This window comes from Halichoerus grypus, chromosome 9 (assembly GCF_964656455.1).
Source record: "Halichoerus grypus chromosome 9, mHalGry1.hap1.1, whole genome shotgun sequence".
In the NCBI taxonomy this organism is placed as follows: Eukaryota; Metazoa; Chordata; class Mammalia; order Carnivora; family Phocidae; genus Halichoerus; species Halichoerus grypus.
Window position 1 is genome coordinate 104,754,327 of NC_135720.1, and position 17,182 is coordinate 104,771,508.

At 37.4% G+C, this 17,182-nt stretch overlaps 1 protein-coding gene across 2 annotated transcripts in view; it reads right to left on the bottom strand.

The window, feature by feature from the left end:
* Positions 1-17,182, bottom strand: part of CDC5L (cell division cycle 5 like) — a 51,049-nt gene that overhangs the window by 7,944 nt on the left and 25,923 nt on the right. Inside the window, exons 11-14 of one of the 2 annotated variants that reach the window (XM_036116705.2) lie at positions 15,596-15,760; positions 12,239-12,319; positions 11,705-11,947; positions 8,940-9,137 (exon numbers count right to left, since the gene is read on the bottom strand). In XM_036116705.2, the coding sequence (XP_035972598.2) occupies positions 8,940-9,137; positions 11,705-11,947; positions 12,239-12,319; positions 15,596-15,760 (687 nt within the window). The remainder of the gene's footprint in view (positions 1-8,939; positions 9,138-11,704; positions 11,948-12,238; positions 12,320-15,595; positions 15,761-17,182) is intronic. The other variant, XM_036116779.2, reaches the window with a different exon arrangement.

The window sequence follows — 17,182 nt, forward strand, 5'->3', positions numbered from 1 at the left end:
GGGGGTGGGAGGGGGTGGGGAGGGAAAGAGAGAATCTCAAGCAGACTCCCTGCTGAGCACGGAGCCCTACACAGGGCTCAATCTTACCACCCTGAGATCATGACCTGACCCAAAATAAAGAGTTGAATACTTAACCGACTGAGCCACCCAGACGCCCCTATACATAGCAATTTTAAAAATTAGACATACAAATTTTCATTTTCATTGGTTAAGATAATTCAAATAGCTATGCACTGCACTCCATGGATATTCAATTTCCAATTTGGTACAAGAACCTAATACTTACGTTCTAAAAGTGTTTAATTAGTCATCAAGACACATTTTGAATGACTGGTACCTTGTATCTGGTGATTACCCCACCTCATACAGTTGAGTCATTTATGCTCCCCAAACTATCAAGGATTTTAAAACTTTCAAAGTTGCTAGCTTCTATTTCATGCCAACAATTTTATTTAATTTAGTTCAAGCTTTATATAAAATCTTCTGGCTCAAATACTATACTAAGATTCCAAGCAAATATGGAAATAAATTATACCAAAAAATTAAGCGAAGGAAAAAATTTATAGTCAAATAACTACATAAATTTAGTCACGAAAAGTATAAGGAAAAATTAAATGCAGCTTTTAATATTCAATTTAAGCTCAGTTACCTTACGTCTGCCATCTGATCATTAAAATGTGAAGGAAGATTATCTGTACACTTTGTAAAATATTCAACCTATGCCTGCTCAATGCGCTTTAGGAGGGAAAAATGCTAACCTATAAGGTCTGGCTTTTTTCTAGCCAAGAAACCTCAAACATGAAATGCACATGCATTCATGGAACAGAACTGCCCTAAATTAGTCCAACTCCCCCACCCCATACTCATACACCACAGAAATATTAAAGTCCAACAGGGTATAAGACCTTATTGTTTAAAATACAAAAAAATCAGGAAAAACCAGACTGTGACTTAACCAAATTCATATTTCTAAGCCTTTCTAAAAAAATTAAGTATTAGCAATTGCCCTTCCGGAAGGACAACTTTTTTTTTTTTTTTTTTAAGATTTTATTTATTTATTTATTCATGAAAGACAGAGAGAGAGAGAGAGAGAGGCAAAGGGAGAAGCAGGCTTCCCGTGGAGCAGGGAGCCCGATGCGGGACTCGATCCCAGGACCCTGGGATCATGACCTGAGCCGAAGGCAGATGCTTAACCATCTGAGCCACCCAGGCGCCCAGGACAACTTATTTTGAACAAAACAATATTGGCTTAAGGAGCTTCGACAGTATGGTTAGAGCTGACTTATAAAAAGTTCTCAAAAAAAAATTTTTTTTTTCAAATCCTTATCTGCACTTAGAAATGCACTTCAAATTCTTCTTAAAACATCCAACAGAGATAGTAGCAGAGATAGGAGTGGAGATAGGATTAAATACCTTGTAAACTTGTCACCAGACAAATCTACCAGATATGGTTATAATGGAAGCTTAAGCTTTAAATATGTATCAGCACAAAATTCACTATTAGAAAACTGTACCTAGGGGCGCCTGGGTGGCTCAGTGGGTTAAGTGTCTGCCTTTGGCTCAAGCCATGATCTCAGGGTCCTGTGATAGAGCCCCGAGATGAGCTCCCTGCTCTCCCTGCTTCTCCCTCTCCCTGTCGCTACCTCAGTCTCTCTCTCAAATAAATAAAATCTTAAAAAAAAAAAAAAAGAGGAAAAGAAAACTGTAACTATGAAAAAAAAAATTAAAGTAGGACAACACTTGATATAATTAAAGCTGACTACATCTAAAATGAAAAAGTAAAATTCAATCCAAAAGGGGAGATGAATGAGAATGTATCTACATACCAATGTGTAGGGGACACCAAACTGACAAATTTCATGTACCATAACTCAGTCTTATAATACGATGTCTGGAATGTGCTTCAAAATAATGGGAAAGAGAGAATAATATATGAAACAAAAGTGGTTGTGAGTTGATACCCCCAGCTGGATGCTAACATTTGAGGACTCATTAAACTAATCCACGTTAGGGTTTATTTGAAAACTCCAATAAAAGGTTCTATAAAATTCAAATTCAGTTATCTACTGCAGAGGCTATTTTGTTAAGACTGTACACCACAGGGGCGCCTGGGTGGGTCAGTCGTTAAGCGTCTGCCTTCGGCTCAGGTCATGGTCCCAGGGTCCTGGGATCAAGTCCCGCATCGGGCTCCCTGCTCCACGGGAAGCCTGCTTCTCCCTCTCCCACTCCCCCTGCTTGTGTTCCCTCTCTCGCTGTGTCTCTTTCTGTCAAATAAATAAATACAATCTTTTTAAAAATTAAAAAAAAAGACTGTACACCACAAACCATGAATCAATACAATGAAATATAAGAGACATCAAAATTTACAAGTATGTCAACGATTTCAACACACCAAAATGTATATATGAGATGTTAAATTACAATCCACAATTATGTTAAAATCCATTTATACTAACCAAAATCTGAGCCTTAAGCCTTACTCAATCTCTGTGAAAATCAACCCATGTCTCAAATTTCAGACAGTCATCAAAATTTATAGAATAAAAACTCAGCCACCCTGTTGTTCAAGGTACCAAAGTTACTTCTTGATACCTGAGAGTATCAAACCAAGTTTAATCCAACAGACCTGAAGCGACAGGGAGAGAATTTCCACTCACTAAACCTTGTAATCGCTAGGCACACAGTATTTCATTTAATCTTACAGTATCTCAAACTCTCACTTCCGAGATAAAAACTATTAGCCACCCAAATATTACAGGTAAGGAAATGTGAGGCTCAGAGAGGTTAAGTAACTTGCCCTAGGCCACACAGCGACTAAGTGAAGAAACTACAGAATGTGTCCTACTTGAAAGTTCAACACATTAGGCCACACCACTACTAATAAACCGAACATCCTCCTTGCCTCAGCCCCTGAAATGCAAACATGCCTGAAGAAATTCAAGCTGTGGGTCTAAATGGCTTAATGCCATCAGACAGTTCCCTGAAAAACAAGTTATTCTAGACACACATAAACAAGATCTTAATTAATGGATCTGCCCATCATTCTTTCTGAGACATTAGCCTACAAGAATTTTATTTGACACTTGAGAAAAGCTTTGACTTTCCCCAGCTTACACTTTTAAATTCCTAATTCTTTTATTCTTAACAAGCTATAAGATCATAAGAAAACAAACATCTCTTAGAAAAATTTTACAGGGAAGAAAAGGTTATTTAACAACTTTTTAAGAAGTTGGGCAGAGGGCGCCTGGGTGGCTCAGTCGTTAAGCGTCTGCCTTCGGCTCAGGTCATGATCCCAGAGTCCTGGGATCGAGCCTCACATCGGGCTCTCTGCTCAGCGGGAAGCCTGCTTCTCCCTCTCCCACTCCCCCTGCTTGTGTTCCCTCTCTCGCTGTGCCTCTCTCTGTCAAAAATAAATAAAATCTTAAAAAAAAAAAAAAAAAAAAAAAAAGAAGTTGGGCAGAATATAACGAGTATATAATTACTTGGGGATTTCGCCACAGCTGTTCTTTGCCACAACTTTATAAATGAGAGCAAGTGATCAGGTTTCTTTTTTTTTTTTAGTAATATTTGTAATAATATACTATTAAATTAACAAAGTTATACGGTGATTCCAATTCAGTTTCTAAACACCTTCCTCCTTTCATCCACACATAGATGCATATGGTAATTTTTTCTATCTTTAGTCATATATATACATACACACACACGTGTATATAAATATATACATACACACATACGCATCCCTCAAAATGTTTAAGGCGATTATGTCTGGATGGTAGGCTTCTTCTCAAATTGTTTTTTAATTTCTTTTTAAATTTTCTACAAAGTACAGGTATTATTTTTAGAAAAACGCCTACAAATGTTATTTTTTAAATGCATAGAAGAGAAACTGTCTAAAAAAGACTGGCCAGAGACCAATGGAAAACTGATGGTCCCCAGGAGATGAATCAGTGGAACCATAAGTGTTTCCTCGGGTCATTACAAAAGGGGGCTGTATGGGACTTATAAAAGTGTAATTGTTACTTTCGAACTCACTAAGTTTGTTAAGGTTACTAAGCTTAAGTAATTCCAAAATAAACACATTATCCTTGGGTCTCCAATACTGTCTTCAGTTAAAGTCTGTTACAGTGAGGTTCAGAAACATTAAGAGCATCCCTCAGTGAAACTCTTGCTTGGGGGCCCAGAATATAACTTTATACCACTGGAAAAACAGGTTTAAGGATACCCAAAATAAATAGAGTTGATGGCAGTTCCACTTCCTAGTCCATCATTTAGCAATATGATCCTATAGTAGTAACGATGTGGTTCAACCACCAAAATGTTTGCAAACAATAAGAGTCCATGAGTGCCTTTCCTTTAATCTCTATACTACTCACTAGCATTCAGTTCTATCAGTGAACCCTCTCCATACTGATGAGCTGCAGGTCTGAGTAAGTGATTACTGCTAGCATCTCCCCGAGTTAGCAACCACCAGGCTGCATTCCCACAAAGCAAGCTAAGAAGTGAGACAAAACCTTACTAAAAGCCTTTTCAAGAACAGTAATGTACCAACAAAGCAATACCAAGAGCACTTTACATCTGCATGAGTTAGGAAATGAAACACATGAAACAAATTCAACTCAATGTTGAGGCATAACAGAAGCTACACAATTGTACCAAGGAGATCTCTGATCCAGCTCTAGAGTTCTTGCTAGAAACAACCAAGAAATCTGTCAGTGCCGGGGCGCCTGGGTGGCTCAGTCGTTAAGCGTCTGCCTTCGGCTCAGGTCATGATTCCAGGTCCTGGGATCGAGCCCCGCATCGGGCTCCCTGCTCAGCGGGAAGCCTGCTTCTCCCTCTCCCACTCCCCCTGCTTGTATTCCCTCTCTCGCTGTGTCTCTCTCTGTCAAATAAATAAATAAAATCTTTAAAAAAAAAATTAAAAAAAAAAAAAAAAAAAAGAAATCTGTCAGTGCCTTTAAGGGTCAAGGCAAAGAACAGAACTTGAGAAAGGGAGCATTCCAGAGTACTAGAAACTTCTCTCTTGTGCCCCATGTCACCCCTCCCCACACACACCCACAAGGGAACATAAACCTGCCGAGTGACTACAACACAGAGTCCTCCACCCAGATCTGCCCAACAACTTGATCCCTACCCTAAGCTTTCACTCTTTAAAGTATTAAGGGTGAATTTTTTCCTATGTAAAAATATCTGACTTTATAATGAAAATCACTGAGAAAATATGATCCATTGTACAGCGAATTTTGCTGAAATATTACCATTCAATAAAGGCAGGGGTCCTCATAAGAGTTCTACAAATACATTGAGAAAGATTTTAAATGTGTTATCTGTGTTAAGTTACTTTATTTCCAAGAAGTTGACGTTACATAATATTTCTTGCCTAAGCTGACTGTGCCAGTAAAATACAGGGAGAAGTATTACTTCTGGACCTGGTTTCCACCTCTAAGGAAAGCCTTTCCATTTTTATAGCTAACATGACAAAATCTACTTTTCAGCCAAACTTCCTCAACACAGCAGTTTAGATACTATTTCAAATACTATTAAATTTAATAGCAGGCCTAAATTCAAACTTCTCATTTCACTTTTGCACCTACTGGAAATTATTTCACTCAAAATAATTATGTCTTCAGACGATTTCCTATTTCCACTTAAAGTGGAAACAAATTAGAACACTTCAAATTCTATTTGCACTTCCCAAATACAGTAATGACTCATCTATCTGGCATCATCAGAAAATGAGGCTCTCCACATGAAGCATTTTCCAGATAACTGAAGTCCCCAAGAGCACAGAACCTGTCTGCTTTGTTCCTGCTATATTCCCAGGGGCTAGAACAAGGGCTGGTACATAGTAGATGCTCCGTAATAGTCACTAAACATACGATTACATCAAGTGCTAAAGCCATTTTCTTTTTTACCATCTAATAAAAATTTTCCTGTTTTAGCCATCCCTCTTTAAAAAAAAAAAAAAGAAAAAGAAATGACCCTGAACAAAAATTGTTTTTTTTTAAAAATCTGGGACATCACTACAAACAGCAATAACTCTACTCTCCTACCATACACCTACAATGCCCTCAGAAGTTATTAAAATACCGTATTTAAATGGCCTCAACGTGCTATGCTTTCTAACTTCTCCTTTTCTGATATTAGCTATCACTTGTGTTTGTTGCTGCTGCACATATATCTGGCAAGGTTCTGAAATTAATTCTGCCTCCAAAGCAGAATAAAATACATGAACTTGGTTACAATTCTGAAGTCTTAATCCCACTTACTTCTGACCTGTGACTACATTCTGATTCTATGCATTTAAGAGACTCCTTACACCACCCACCACATTCTACATAAAATCTGAGATGGTTCTATTAGTTTTAAATGAGTATCTTATGGGTTTTCATTTAAGTTCTATGTTGCAAATACTAATCATGAGTAATGGCTCAAAGACCAGCTCCAATATAATCCTCGGGGCATATTTTTTAATCCATTTAGGAGACACCAACCACGACAAAGCTGGATTTCATCTTGCTTGATACACTGTGATAGGACCATAATTTAGATTCACTGTTCCAAAGTTCATGACAGCAAAAATCAAACACACTGGCAGCCATGGTGTATTGTGCTTGCACAGAAAGGCATATCTCCCTGAACCTAAGAGTGGAAAGAATAATTTAAGTATAGCATTTAGTTTATATAATACGACTGGAGTTCCTTCCCCACAACAAACTTTGAATAATGTTTATAATTTAGCAATCAACTGAAATGATGAAAGAATTACCACAATTGAAATAAAATATTTATGTATTTCAAACCAGTAGAATTGTGTCTTCAAAAACTAAAATAAGCTAACAAACCTAGCTCTGAATTAGGGATGGATACAAATAAAATGGGGGATTTGTTTACTTGGGTTTTTGAGTCTCTTTTCTTCTTTTTAAAGATTTAATGAACTTTCATTTGAAATAAGTGTAGTTTACTAAATTAAAGGATTTGATTACATATTCTTTAAAAGTAACTAGCTGGGTAAACAATAAAGTAAGTTATCCAGAAGTCAAGAAAAGAAAAATTACTTCAGACTGTTTTATGAATATTCTTCCAAAATCACCAATCCTTCAACAAAAATAGTTCAACGGAAGATTTCAGTTCCTGGTACTGAACTGAACAAAGAGAACCACATGTTTTTAATGGTTGCTCATAAATGACCCAAATAAATCTCCAAAAGAACAGCAGTGGTTCTTTCTGTATTTTTCCCTTCAAAACTCACAAGACCAATTCAACATAAAAATAAAAATTACTGTACTTTATGGCACCACTCACTTTGTGACACATTTATTTGCTGTCATGAAAGTTAGTGCCTCAACAAAGTAAATGAGATTTAGGGAAAAACTTTTTTTATATCTTAAAGAGCACAAAATGTCCTTACCACTTGAAATAGAAAAAGTTTACCCACCTCAAATGAGAAGCTTTTCAAACTAAGTGAGAGACCAAAGTATTTATGTATCAATGTTGCAAGGAAGCTTTCCAAATAGCTTTCTAATCAATTATGATGTGACCTTAGATCAGGATTACACTGCTAACTACCACTTATAAATAAGAAACGAAGCCTACACAACAGAAAATAGAACTTAAAATGTGACCACTGATGTTCTCCTTTCCCTGACTTTAAATTGTGAATTAAAACACAGCACAACAGCACACCCTGCTGGAAGTTAGAGTAATACAACTGGAGTAACTAGCAGCAACTGGATTGTAAAGATTTCACCCAAATATGAGAATTACTTCCAAAACAAACTACATTCCCACTAAATGATAATAGCGGCCCACAGGTGTTAACCATCAGGTGCCTATATATGTGATCTTAAAGGTAAAATTAAGACATAGAATAATTTCATATTCAAAGAATGCTTTTTCATCTGCGTTGGTGGTATAGTGGTGAGCATAGCTGCCTTCCAAAGAATGCTTTTTCCTGTTCATTTCACTAGCCCCACACAGCACCAATCGCCCCAAGTAATATTACCATTTTTTATTTTAACCCTAAATAAAAATATTTTCCAATCTGCTTTCTGTAAAAAGAAATTGGTAATCACCTAAGAGGAAATTGAGGCGATTTCTGCACGTGATTGCCTGTGGCACCCCTTGCTCCCCCATCCCAGCCTGGCCTCAGAAACATCCCTGAAGACCACCATTAAGAATCCACAAGGCAACCTAGTGGTGGATGAACCACAATTTACATGCCATTGGCAAAATGCCTACACAGATTCTGGAATTCAAAACACACAGACTATATTAGGAAACCATATGCCATGAAACTCCCAGCCAGTACATTTCAACATTTTCCTCAGATGTGAAAAAATCACAGAAGCCATTGTCTAATCCAGCTCGGTGCTCTCTCTGTAACAAACTCAAAGGAATCAGGATGAACGGAAAGGAACCAAAGTTTCATAAATGTGCTCCGTTGGCTATAGGGAAAAAAGCTTCTTGGTACCACTGAGCTCTCTCCTATTCTAGCATTGATGTACATTGTTTTGAGTGACTAGTGTTAACTTCTTGTCTCTTGCTCCCACATTTAAAAGGTTCTGTTTGACCTGTGATCAATCTGGAGGGCACCTTTATCATAAAGTCCAGCAATTCTGAAAACCAATAAAAAGTCAAAGAAGATCAAACACTTCAGTGTAGTTTTCCCTCAAGAACTGCAAAAGCAAGGGGCACCTGGATGGCTCAGTCAGAAGAGCATGCGACTCTTAATCTCAGGGTCGTGAGTTCTAGCTCCACACTGAGTGTAGAGATTACTAAAACAAATAAATAGACTTTAAAAAAAAAAAAAGAACTGCAAAAGCAATAATCACCTCAGACCTCAGGTCTACCTTTCTGAAATTACCTCCAGTGGTATTATTTGGTTCATTATTTCAATCAAGGTACACTTTAAATTAGAATTTTAAAAGGATACCAACCTCAAGCCTCTTTTCAAGTGACTCAATCCTGTCCTTTTTGCTAGCTAGGTTTGCCCGTGTGTAGCGGCTCTGCCCAGGAAGATACAAAACTTGACTGTAGCATTCTTCCCACACCTGGTTATAAGCTTCACTTGAGAGTTCTCCGTGGCTCATACCTTGTTTGACCACTTCCATCTCCTGTACCAGAACGTCCTGGGCCTGTGTACAGTAATAATTTCAGTAAGTTTGGGTACTACAATAACTTGCCATCAAGAGAGAGCTTTTTTAAAAAACTAGTTTTTCCTCTCTTTGGTAAAGGCAAGGAGTTTTGGTTGACTGGTTGTTTTTTGGGAAGGGAGGAACAATACTTAAGCAAAATGAATTAAAAAGCCAGTAAGTTGGTACAGACTGATCTGAAAAGTCAAGTGTCCATGTATCCCCAATAATATAAACATCCTTTGCCTTCACTTATTGTAATTGTAGCCACCATTTCTTGGATATCTACTGTATGCTGGAAACATTTAAAGGTTTCACCTACATTATCTCCAAACACCACAACCACCTTACAAAGTAGTTGGTATTAACCTCATCTTAAAGGTGATAAAACAGGCTCAGAGAGATTAAGCAACTTGCTCAAAAACACATCTCTAGGAAAGGCAAGGCAGGATCATGCCCAAGCCAAATGGTACCTATGCTTGGCTGTGCTCCTTCTACTCTACCAATCCCACCCTACACTTCAGAGTTCACAGGACTGTGAAAGGGAACTAGGCATTTCTTTTGGTACATGCCTTTTTCGCATCTGATGAAATGCCCCTGACATTGCCAAAGAATGAGATGGGGGCACAGATCAAAAAATAATGGATCACAGACCAGCTTTTACTTACTACTAAAGAAAGTTTAAAATGAGAGAATGAGGGGGACAGAGCTGGACAGGCCTGGATACAAATCATAGCTTTACCATTTAAGGAGCTGTCTGAACTTGCTTAACATCTCTCAGCCCATTTCTCATCTGTAAAATGAGGATAATACCTACCTGACATGTTTGTTATTAGGATTAAGTGATACAATATACATACAGAGCCTAGCCCAACATCAGACACAATGACTCCATGACCATACCACATGAACTTTTTCCAGCCCTTTGCTTCACGGCTCAAAACTGACAACTGTTTTTTTGTGCCTTAAAGAAACCTTTCAATCATTCTAGTACATCAGAAAATAAGACAGACCAAAATATATAAAATCAAATACAAAAAACTTAAAACAATGGAAAATCATGTCTATAGGAGATAAAGACTAGGTACTTTAAAACAGTATCTCTGAGGGGAAATAATGAAAACAAACCATTAACATCCTTAATGAAAATCTGACACTTCATAAGAGAAATGGTATTTCACTCCCAAACTGTACATAAATAAAAATTTACAAATTCAGCTCTTGTAATTATTAGAAGAGAGTATGACTAAGTTATCTTAAATTCTCCATAAAGAATCTGCTAAGTAAACAGCTGCTTCAAATTCTTTTTGGAACACAGAGGAATATAAATACACACATAAAATATAAAAGAATATTCAAACTACTCTAACGTGAATAATCCCAAAGCACTAACTACAATTATTATTTTCAAAAACTTTATTAGAACCTACCCCCTATAGAACCTTCTATTAGGCAACAACAGATCACAATGTGATCCTTATTTCAGGTTTCCATACATATAAGTAAATTCCTAAATCCCAGCTTCCCCTATTTTCGCTCTAAAAAGAGGAGACTGTTCAAGTATGGAGTTCAGAGTGTAATTCTCAACCTCAGTCCACTGATTAAACATGCTTGCCACAAGCACAGGCCCTCGACAAGATGTCAGTTTCCCATCGCACTTACTAAAAAAGAGTAATTCAGAGTTACTCAGAAATCCGGGGCAAACTGTTTCAATATAAATCTAAACCCTCCTTCCTTTCTCATTTTCTAAAAATCCTTTAATAAACACGTTATTACTTTTGCAACAAGGAAAACGGAAAGTAAGAAAAAGGCAGAGGGAAAGCACAGGAGAGAAGATAGAAAAAGATATTTTATGGGTTTTCTCCCAAGTATGCAATAGCGCATACCGATCAACAGGTCTGTCATTGCCCCTCGGGGCTAAGGCCTACAGAAAAAAGAGTAAAGCTAATGACCGCTTCCAACCACGGTACCAACTGTATTTCCTCATACCATGGAACAGATTTCTATTCACAATCACAGCTGTTTGCTCTGTCAAAGCAGAAATAATCAAATGCATATGGAGGAAGAGGCAGGACAGACTTTATGCAAGAAAATGTTTCTGTATTTACTTATCCAAAAGGATAGTGGGAAATCCTGTGAGGGGAATAAATTCAGTAAACAGTATTTCCTTTTTCTGACTAGGTGAAAGAAACATTTTGAATATATGCTTGCTTCTTATTAATCTAAATAAATGAGGTTTAAGTATTAAAGGTATTCAATTCTAATCAGAAGTAGCAGAGTTAAACACAGGAAATGGCAAATCGCAACTGTCCATCAGACATACACCCATGAAACAAAAACACCTTGCCACCTAAGCCACTGATCACCTGAAGCAGCTCTATCACGGAAGGGGAAGGGGGCAGGTCAAGTATGTCTCCTTCCTAACACTTACTGTGAATGTTTATCTCCTAATCACCTAATTCATTTGTTTATAAATATCAGCATGAGAAAATAAGCTCATGTTCGTCCATGATACACAGTACTTAATAAATACTTTTAATAGAGACCAAAACATTCCTTTTGAATCCTACCTTTTTCAGCTCTTCTTTGGAAAATTTTTCATAAGGATTATGTTCCAGATAGGCAATGTGTTCTGAATTATTAGTACCAAATCCTACAGTTTTTCCTTTTTTATTTCCAGATGGTTCATAAGGGTGATGTAGAAGGTCATAATGAAGCATTGTGATCATTTCTTTTTTGATGAGTTCTTCACTTTTTTGTAAATCTGTTAGAGGTGGTTCTACATTTAGGGGCCTTAGAATAGTTTCATTTACCTAAAATTTTAAAATAAGTACAATTACCAAACATATCACTGCAATACTGATGCTATTACTTGTTCTAGCATGAATTAAGTAGCGGTTTTACATTTTCAAAAGAAACTCTTTCTTTCCCTCTAAAGTCTTATTTGTACAGTGAAACATTTCAGCGATTAAATCTGGGAACTGCTTTACTATATTACAGAAAGTAGATAAAATTATGTTTTACAGACTTTATGAATGATATAAAAACATCAATCATATAAGAAGAAACTTAAAACTTCCTAAGCCAGAAATTCTAACACTTACTTCTGATGGTCTTGGCAGATCTTTCTGGACAGCTTTGTGCATTCGTTTCATTTCCTTTACACGCTCTGCCTCTCGTATAGCCTTAAAAAATTATTGTTATATCCGTTATTACAGCTATGCAGTATTTGCCACATTTCCATAAAGTTGAAAACACTTCCGTCTATAAGAACATGTATGCTCAAGAGCTAATGCTGTAGAAATCTGTGTAGGCTTGTAGAAAGACAATATAAGGCAACAGAAATCAGTCTATTCATTCTCTCATTACAATACAAACTAAGAACTGCCAACAGCTACTAGAGCATTCTCCAAGTTTACATGGCTCCATCCATCAGATAGTCATTCTTTTGTTTAAATTGGAATCCTAATAAAAATCCTAGAAAAGAGCACAGGCAGTAATGTCCCTGACATCAGCTGTAGCAACATTTTTCTAGATATGCCTCCTGAGACAAGGGAAATAAAAGCAAAAATAAACTATGGGAATTACATCAAAATTAAAAGCTTCTGCACACTGAAGGAAATGATCAACAAAACTAAAAGGCAACCTACTGAATGGGAGAAGGTATTTGCAAATGACATATCCAATAAAGGGTTAATATCCAAAATATATAAAGAACTTACACAACTCAACACCAAAAAGCAAATGGTTCAATTAAAACATGAGCAGAAGAAAAAAAAAAAAATGGGCAGAAGACGTTAACAGACACTTCTCGAAGATGACGTCCAGATGGCTAATGGACACATGAAAAGATGCTCAACATCTCTCATCATCAGGGCAATGCAAATCAAAACTACAATGAGATAGGGGCACCTAGCTGGCTCAGTCGGTAGAGCATCTGACTCTTCGCTCTCAGGATTGTGAGTTCAAGCCCCACACTGGGTGTGGAGCCTACTTAAAAAAATTTTTTAAAAAGCTACAATGAGATATCACCTCACACCTGTCAGAATGGCTAAAATCAAAAACACAAGAAACAACAAGTGTTAGCAAGGATGTGGAGAAAAAGGAACCTTCCTGTACTGTTAGCAGGAATGCAAACTGGTGCTGCCACTCTGGAAAACAGTATAGGAAGTTCCTCAAAAAGTTAAAAATAGAACTGCCCTACGATCCAGCCATCATACTACTGGGTATTTACACACACACAAAAACACTAATTCAAAGGGATACATGCACCCTTATATTTAGAGCAGCATTATTTACAATAGCCAAATTATGGAAGCAGCCCAAGTGTCCATGGATAGCTGAATGGATAAAGATGTGGTGTATGTAGGTTGGTGTGTATATACATATGTGTGTCTGTGTGTGTGTGTGTGCGCACGTGTGTGTGTATGGATAGAGAAGACATAATACATACCCACACACACTACAATGGAGTATTATTCAGCCTTTAGCCATAAAAAAGAATGAAATCTTGCCATTTGCAACAACATGGATGGAGCTAGAGTATAATGCTAAGCGAAATGTATAATGCTAAGCGAAATTAAGTCAATCAGAGAAAGGCAAATACCGTATGATTTCACTTATATAGAATTTAAGAAATAAAACCAGCAAGAGGAAAAAAGAGACAAACCAAGAAACAGACTTTTTTTTTTTTTTTTTAAGATTTTATTTACTTATTTGGGCGCCTGCGTGGCTCAGTCGTTAAGCGTCTGCCTTCAGCTCAGGTCATGATCCCAGGGTCCTGGGATCGAGTCCCACATCAGGCTCCCTGCCCAGCAGGAAGCCTGTTTCTCCCTCTCCCACTCCCCCTGCTTGTGTTCCTGCTCTCGCTATCTCTGTCTCTGTCAAATAAATAAATAAAATCTTTAAAAAAAAAAAAAAGGATTTTATTTACTTATTTGACAGAGAGAGACAGCGAGAGAGGGAACACAAGCAGGGGGAATGGGAGAGGGAGAAGCAGGCTTCCCGCAGAGCAGGGAGCCCGATGCAGGGCTGGATCCCAGGACCTTGGGATCATGACCTGAGCCCAAGGCAGATGCTTAACGACTGAGCCACTGAGGCGCCAGGAAACAGACTCTTAACTACAGAGAACAAACTGATGGTTACCAGAAGGGAGGTGGGTGGAGGAAGGGTGAAATAGGTGATGGGGATTAAGGAGGGCACTTGTCATGATGAGCACTGGGTGATGTATGGAAGTGTTGAATCACGACACTGTACACCTGAAACTAATATTACACTGTATGTTAACTATATTGGAATTAAAATAAAATTTAAAAGTTAAAATAAGTAAATTGGAATCCTAAACTTAGACGGGACTCTCAATTATTCATCCTACAATACAACCCTCACTTCCACCCTGAAAGTTACTGATTTTTAATTTAAAAAGCCAGCCAATGAATGTGTTGTTTCCTGATTCTTAAATCATGAATAATGTGAGTTAACACATTAGAATTTCACAGCATTTCTAAGAGTAAATGTAGGGCAAAGTAACTAAGAGAACTAAACACAAAAAGTATTATCCTGTATTACCCACTAAAAAGCACACTCGTGTGATTTCTAAAATATATTTGTATTGATGCTATTCACACTTCTAAAAGCTATTCACATTTAGAAATTCTAAAATCATCCTGAAATGGACTGCAGCAAGAATTCCTAAAAGGGGCCACATGACCTCAGTGTGAGATCAAGATTCACCCCTTTCCAGATATGAAAGCTGGGAAAGATAATTAACCTGAGCTTATTTCCTTACCTCAAAAATGAAGCAATACCTATCCTATTTACATCACCAGGTGGTAAGTGCAAATGAACAAGTAACTAAGTATAAGATTATCAATACAAGATGTTACTAATATTACTCTGACACACTCTAAATTTCCCTCCCCCCGCCCCGCTTGCACACTCACTCTCTAAATAAAAAATTAAAATCTTTAAAAAAAATAAAATAGGGGCACCTGGGTGGCTCAGTCATTAAGCGTCTGCCTTTGGCTCAGGTCATGATCCCAGTGTCCTGGGATCGAGCCCTACATCGGGCTCCCTGCTCCGCGGGAAGCATGCTTCTCCCTCTCCCACACTCCCCCTGCTTCTGTTCCCTCTCTCGCTGTTGTCTCTCTCTGTCAAATAAATAAATAAAATCTTTAAAAAAATAAATAAATAAAAATAGAAGACTATGTGTATACACATATACATACATATATACACATTTTAAGAACGCCTATCAAGACAGTCTCAGTATACCATTAATTACATGACTTTGTATTATTAATGATGGTAAGTAATTTACTTTAGGGCAATCTTTTTAAATACTGAAAAATCTTTTTTTTTTTTAAGTAGGGATCTTGACAAATTTAATGACCATTCTTTATTCTTCCAGCCTACTTACACACTCAGCAACTTCTCAATTCCCCTCTAGCTCAATTACCTACCTGCTTTCGTGCATCCACATCAGCAGCATCTTCAATGTAAGTATCATCTATTTCACGGTCTTCCAGCTCCTTCTCAGCATTTTCTGGCAGAACAATTTCAAAGTCATTCTTAGGGGCAGGAAGGCCCAACAACCCTAAACGGAGATGTTCACGAGATTCTCTTTCCTGTAGAAAAAAATTGGTCCTTCTCAATTCATAGACATTAAGAATTCAACCAATATTCTTTAAGAGTTTCTAAAAAATAGTCTATATTAATTCTAGAAAAATGATCCCTAACTTCAGAGCTGAGACCAGGTTTTTGCTTGATTTCTATCTCACGTTCTTCTCTAAATTATTATCAAAAACGCTGATTTGTGATCAATACAATTACTCTGGGATATTCTAATAGAACGTTTGGGAATTACCTCTGTAGGGGCAGAAAAATCCTTTAGGATTTCCATTTATGGAAAACATTTCTGACATTGAAATTTAACAGCAAATGAAAAGAACAAGTTCAAAAGTCAATTTGTCCTTGGACTAATAAAACCTAATCTGAAAAGATGCTTGAATTTTTGTGTTTATTTTTAATAGAAATTATCATAGGGCACCTAGCTGGCTCAGTCAGTACAGCATGCAACTCTTGATCTCGGGGTCGTGAGTTCAAACCCCATGTTGGGCACAGAGTTTACTTAAAAACAAATGGAAGGAAGGGGTGGGGGGAGAGGAAGGGAGGAAGGGAGGAAGGGAGGAAGGGAGGGAGGAAGGAAGGGAGGGAAGGAGGGAGGGAGGGATTACTAGATCATATGATGGCCAAAGAAAACAGTCTACATTTCCCAAAAGAAACTGCCTGGTACCCAAAGTTTTCCCCAGTACATCCCTGACTTACCTTTCCAGTCTCATTCCCCACAGCTCCATTACATGTATGGTAGGTGTGAGGACCCGATGAGCTGCTATGTCCAAAACATGCTCCATGCTTACTCATATCGTGGCCTCCATATGAGATAGCCCCCAATCTCCTTCTGAGCATACCTCCTCAGTGAAGGCTTTCCAAGTGCCCACCCAACAAATGTGATTATTTCTTTCTTTGGCCACCCTAAGTATATTGGTTTTACTCCGAGAGCTTATTCTATTCTTATATTTTTCAGACTTGGTTTAGTACACCAATCTCTCCAGAGTATAAATTTCCTTAAGACAAAGGACATCTTTACTCAACCTTAGATCCTTTCAAGTCTCCAGATCAGCACTTTGCACATATTACATTCTTCACTGGTTTAGTTGTCACATGGCCATTCACAGTTGACATTAGTTGATATCAATTTGGGCATCAAAAAAATTCTAAACTAACCAAATCTATACATGAAGTTAGAATTAATTTGTAAAGTGAAAATAGGCCAATATCGTTGGAGCTCATTAAAAAAAAAATCTCACAATGATTTTCTGTGGCATCACATAATAAGATCCAATAGTGACATAATAAAGGCAGTAACAAGGGTAGAAATAAAACTGTGGCTTTTATAATTGGCTGTCTATATCAGCTTGCAAAATATACAAAGGAAAACTTCACTAAAATAAGCAATAAACATCAACTTAACTTTGAGATCTAGACTA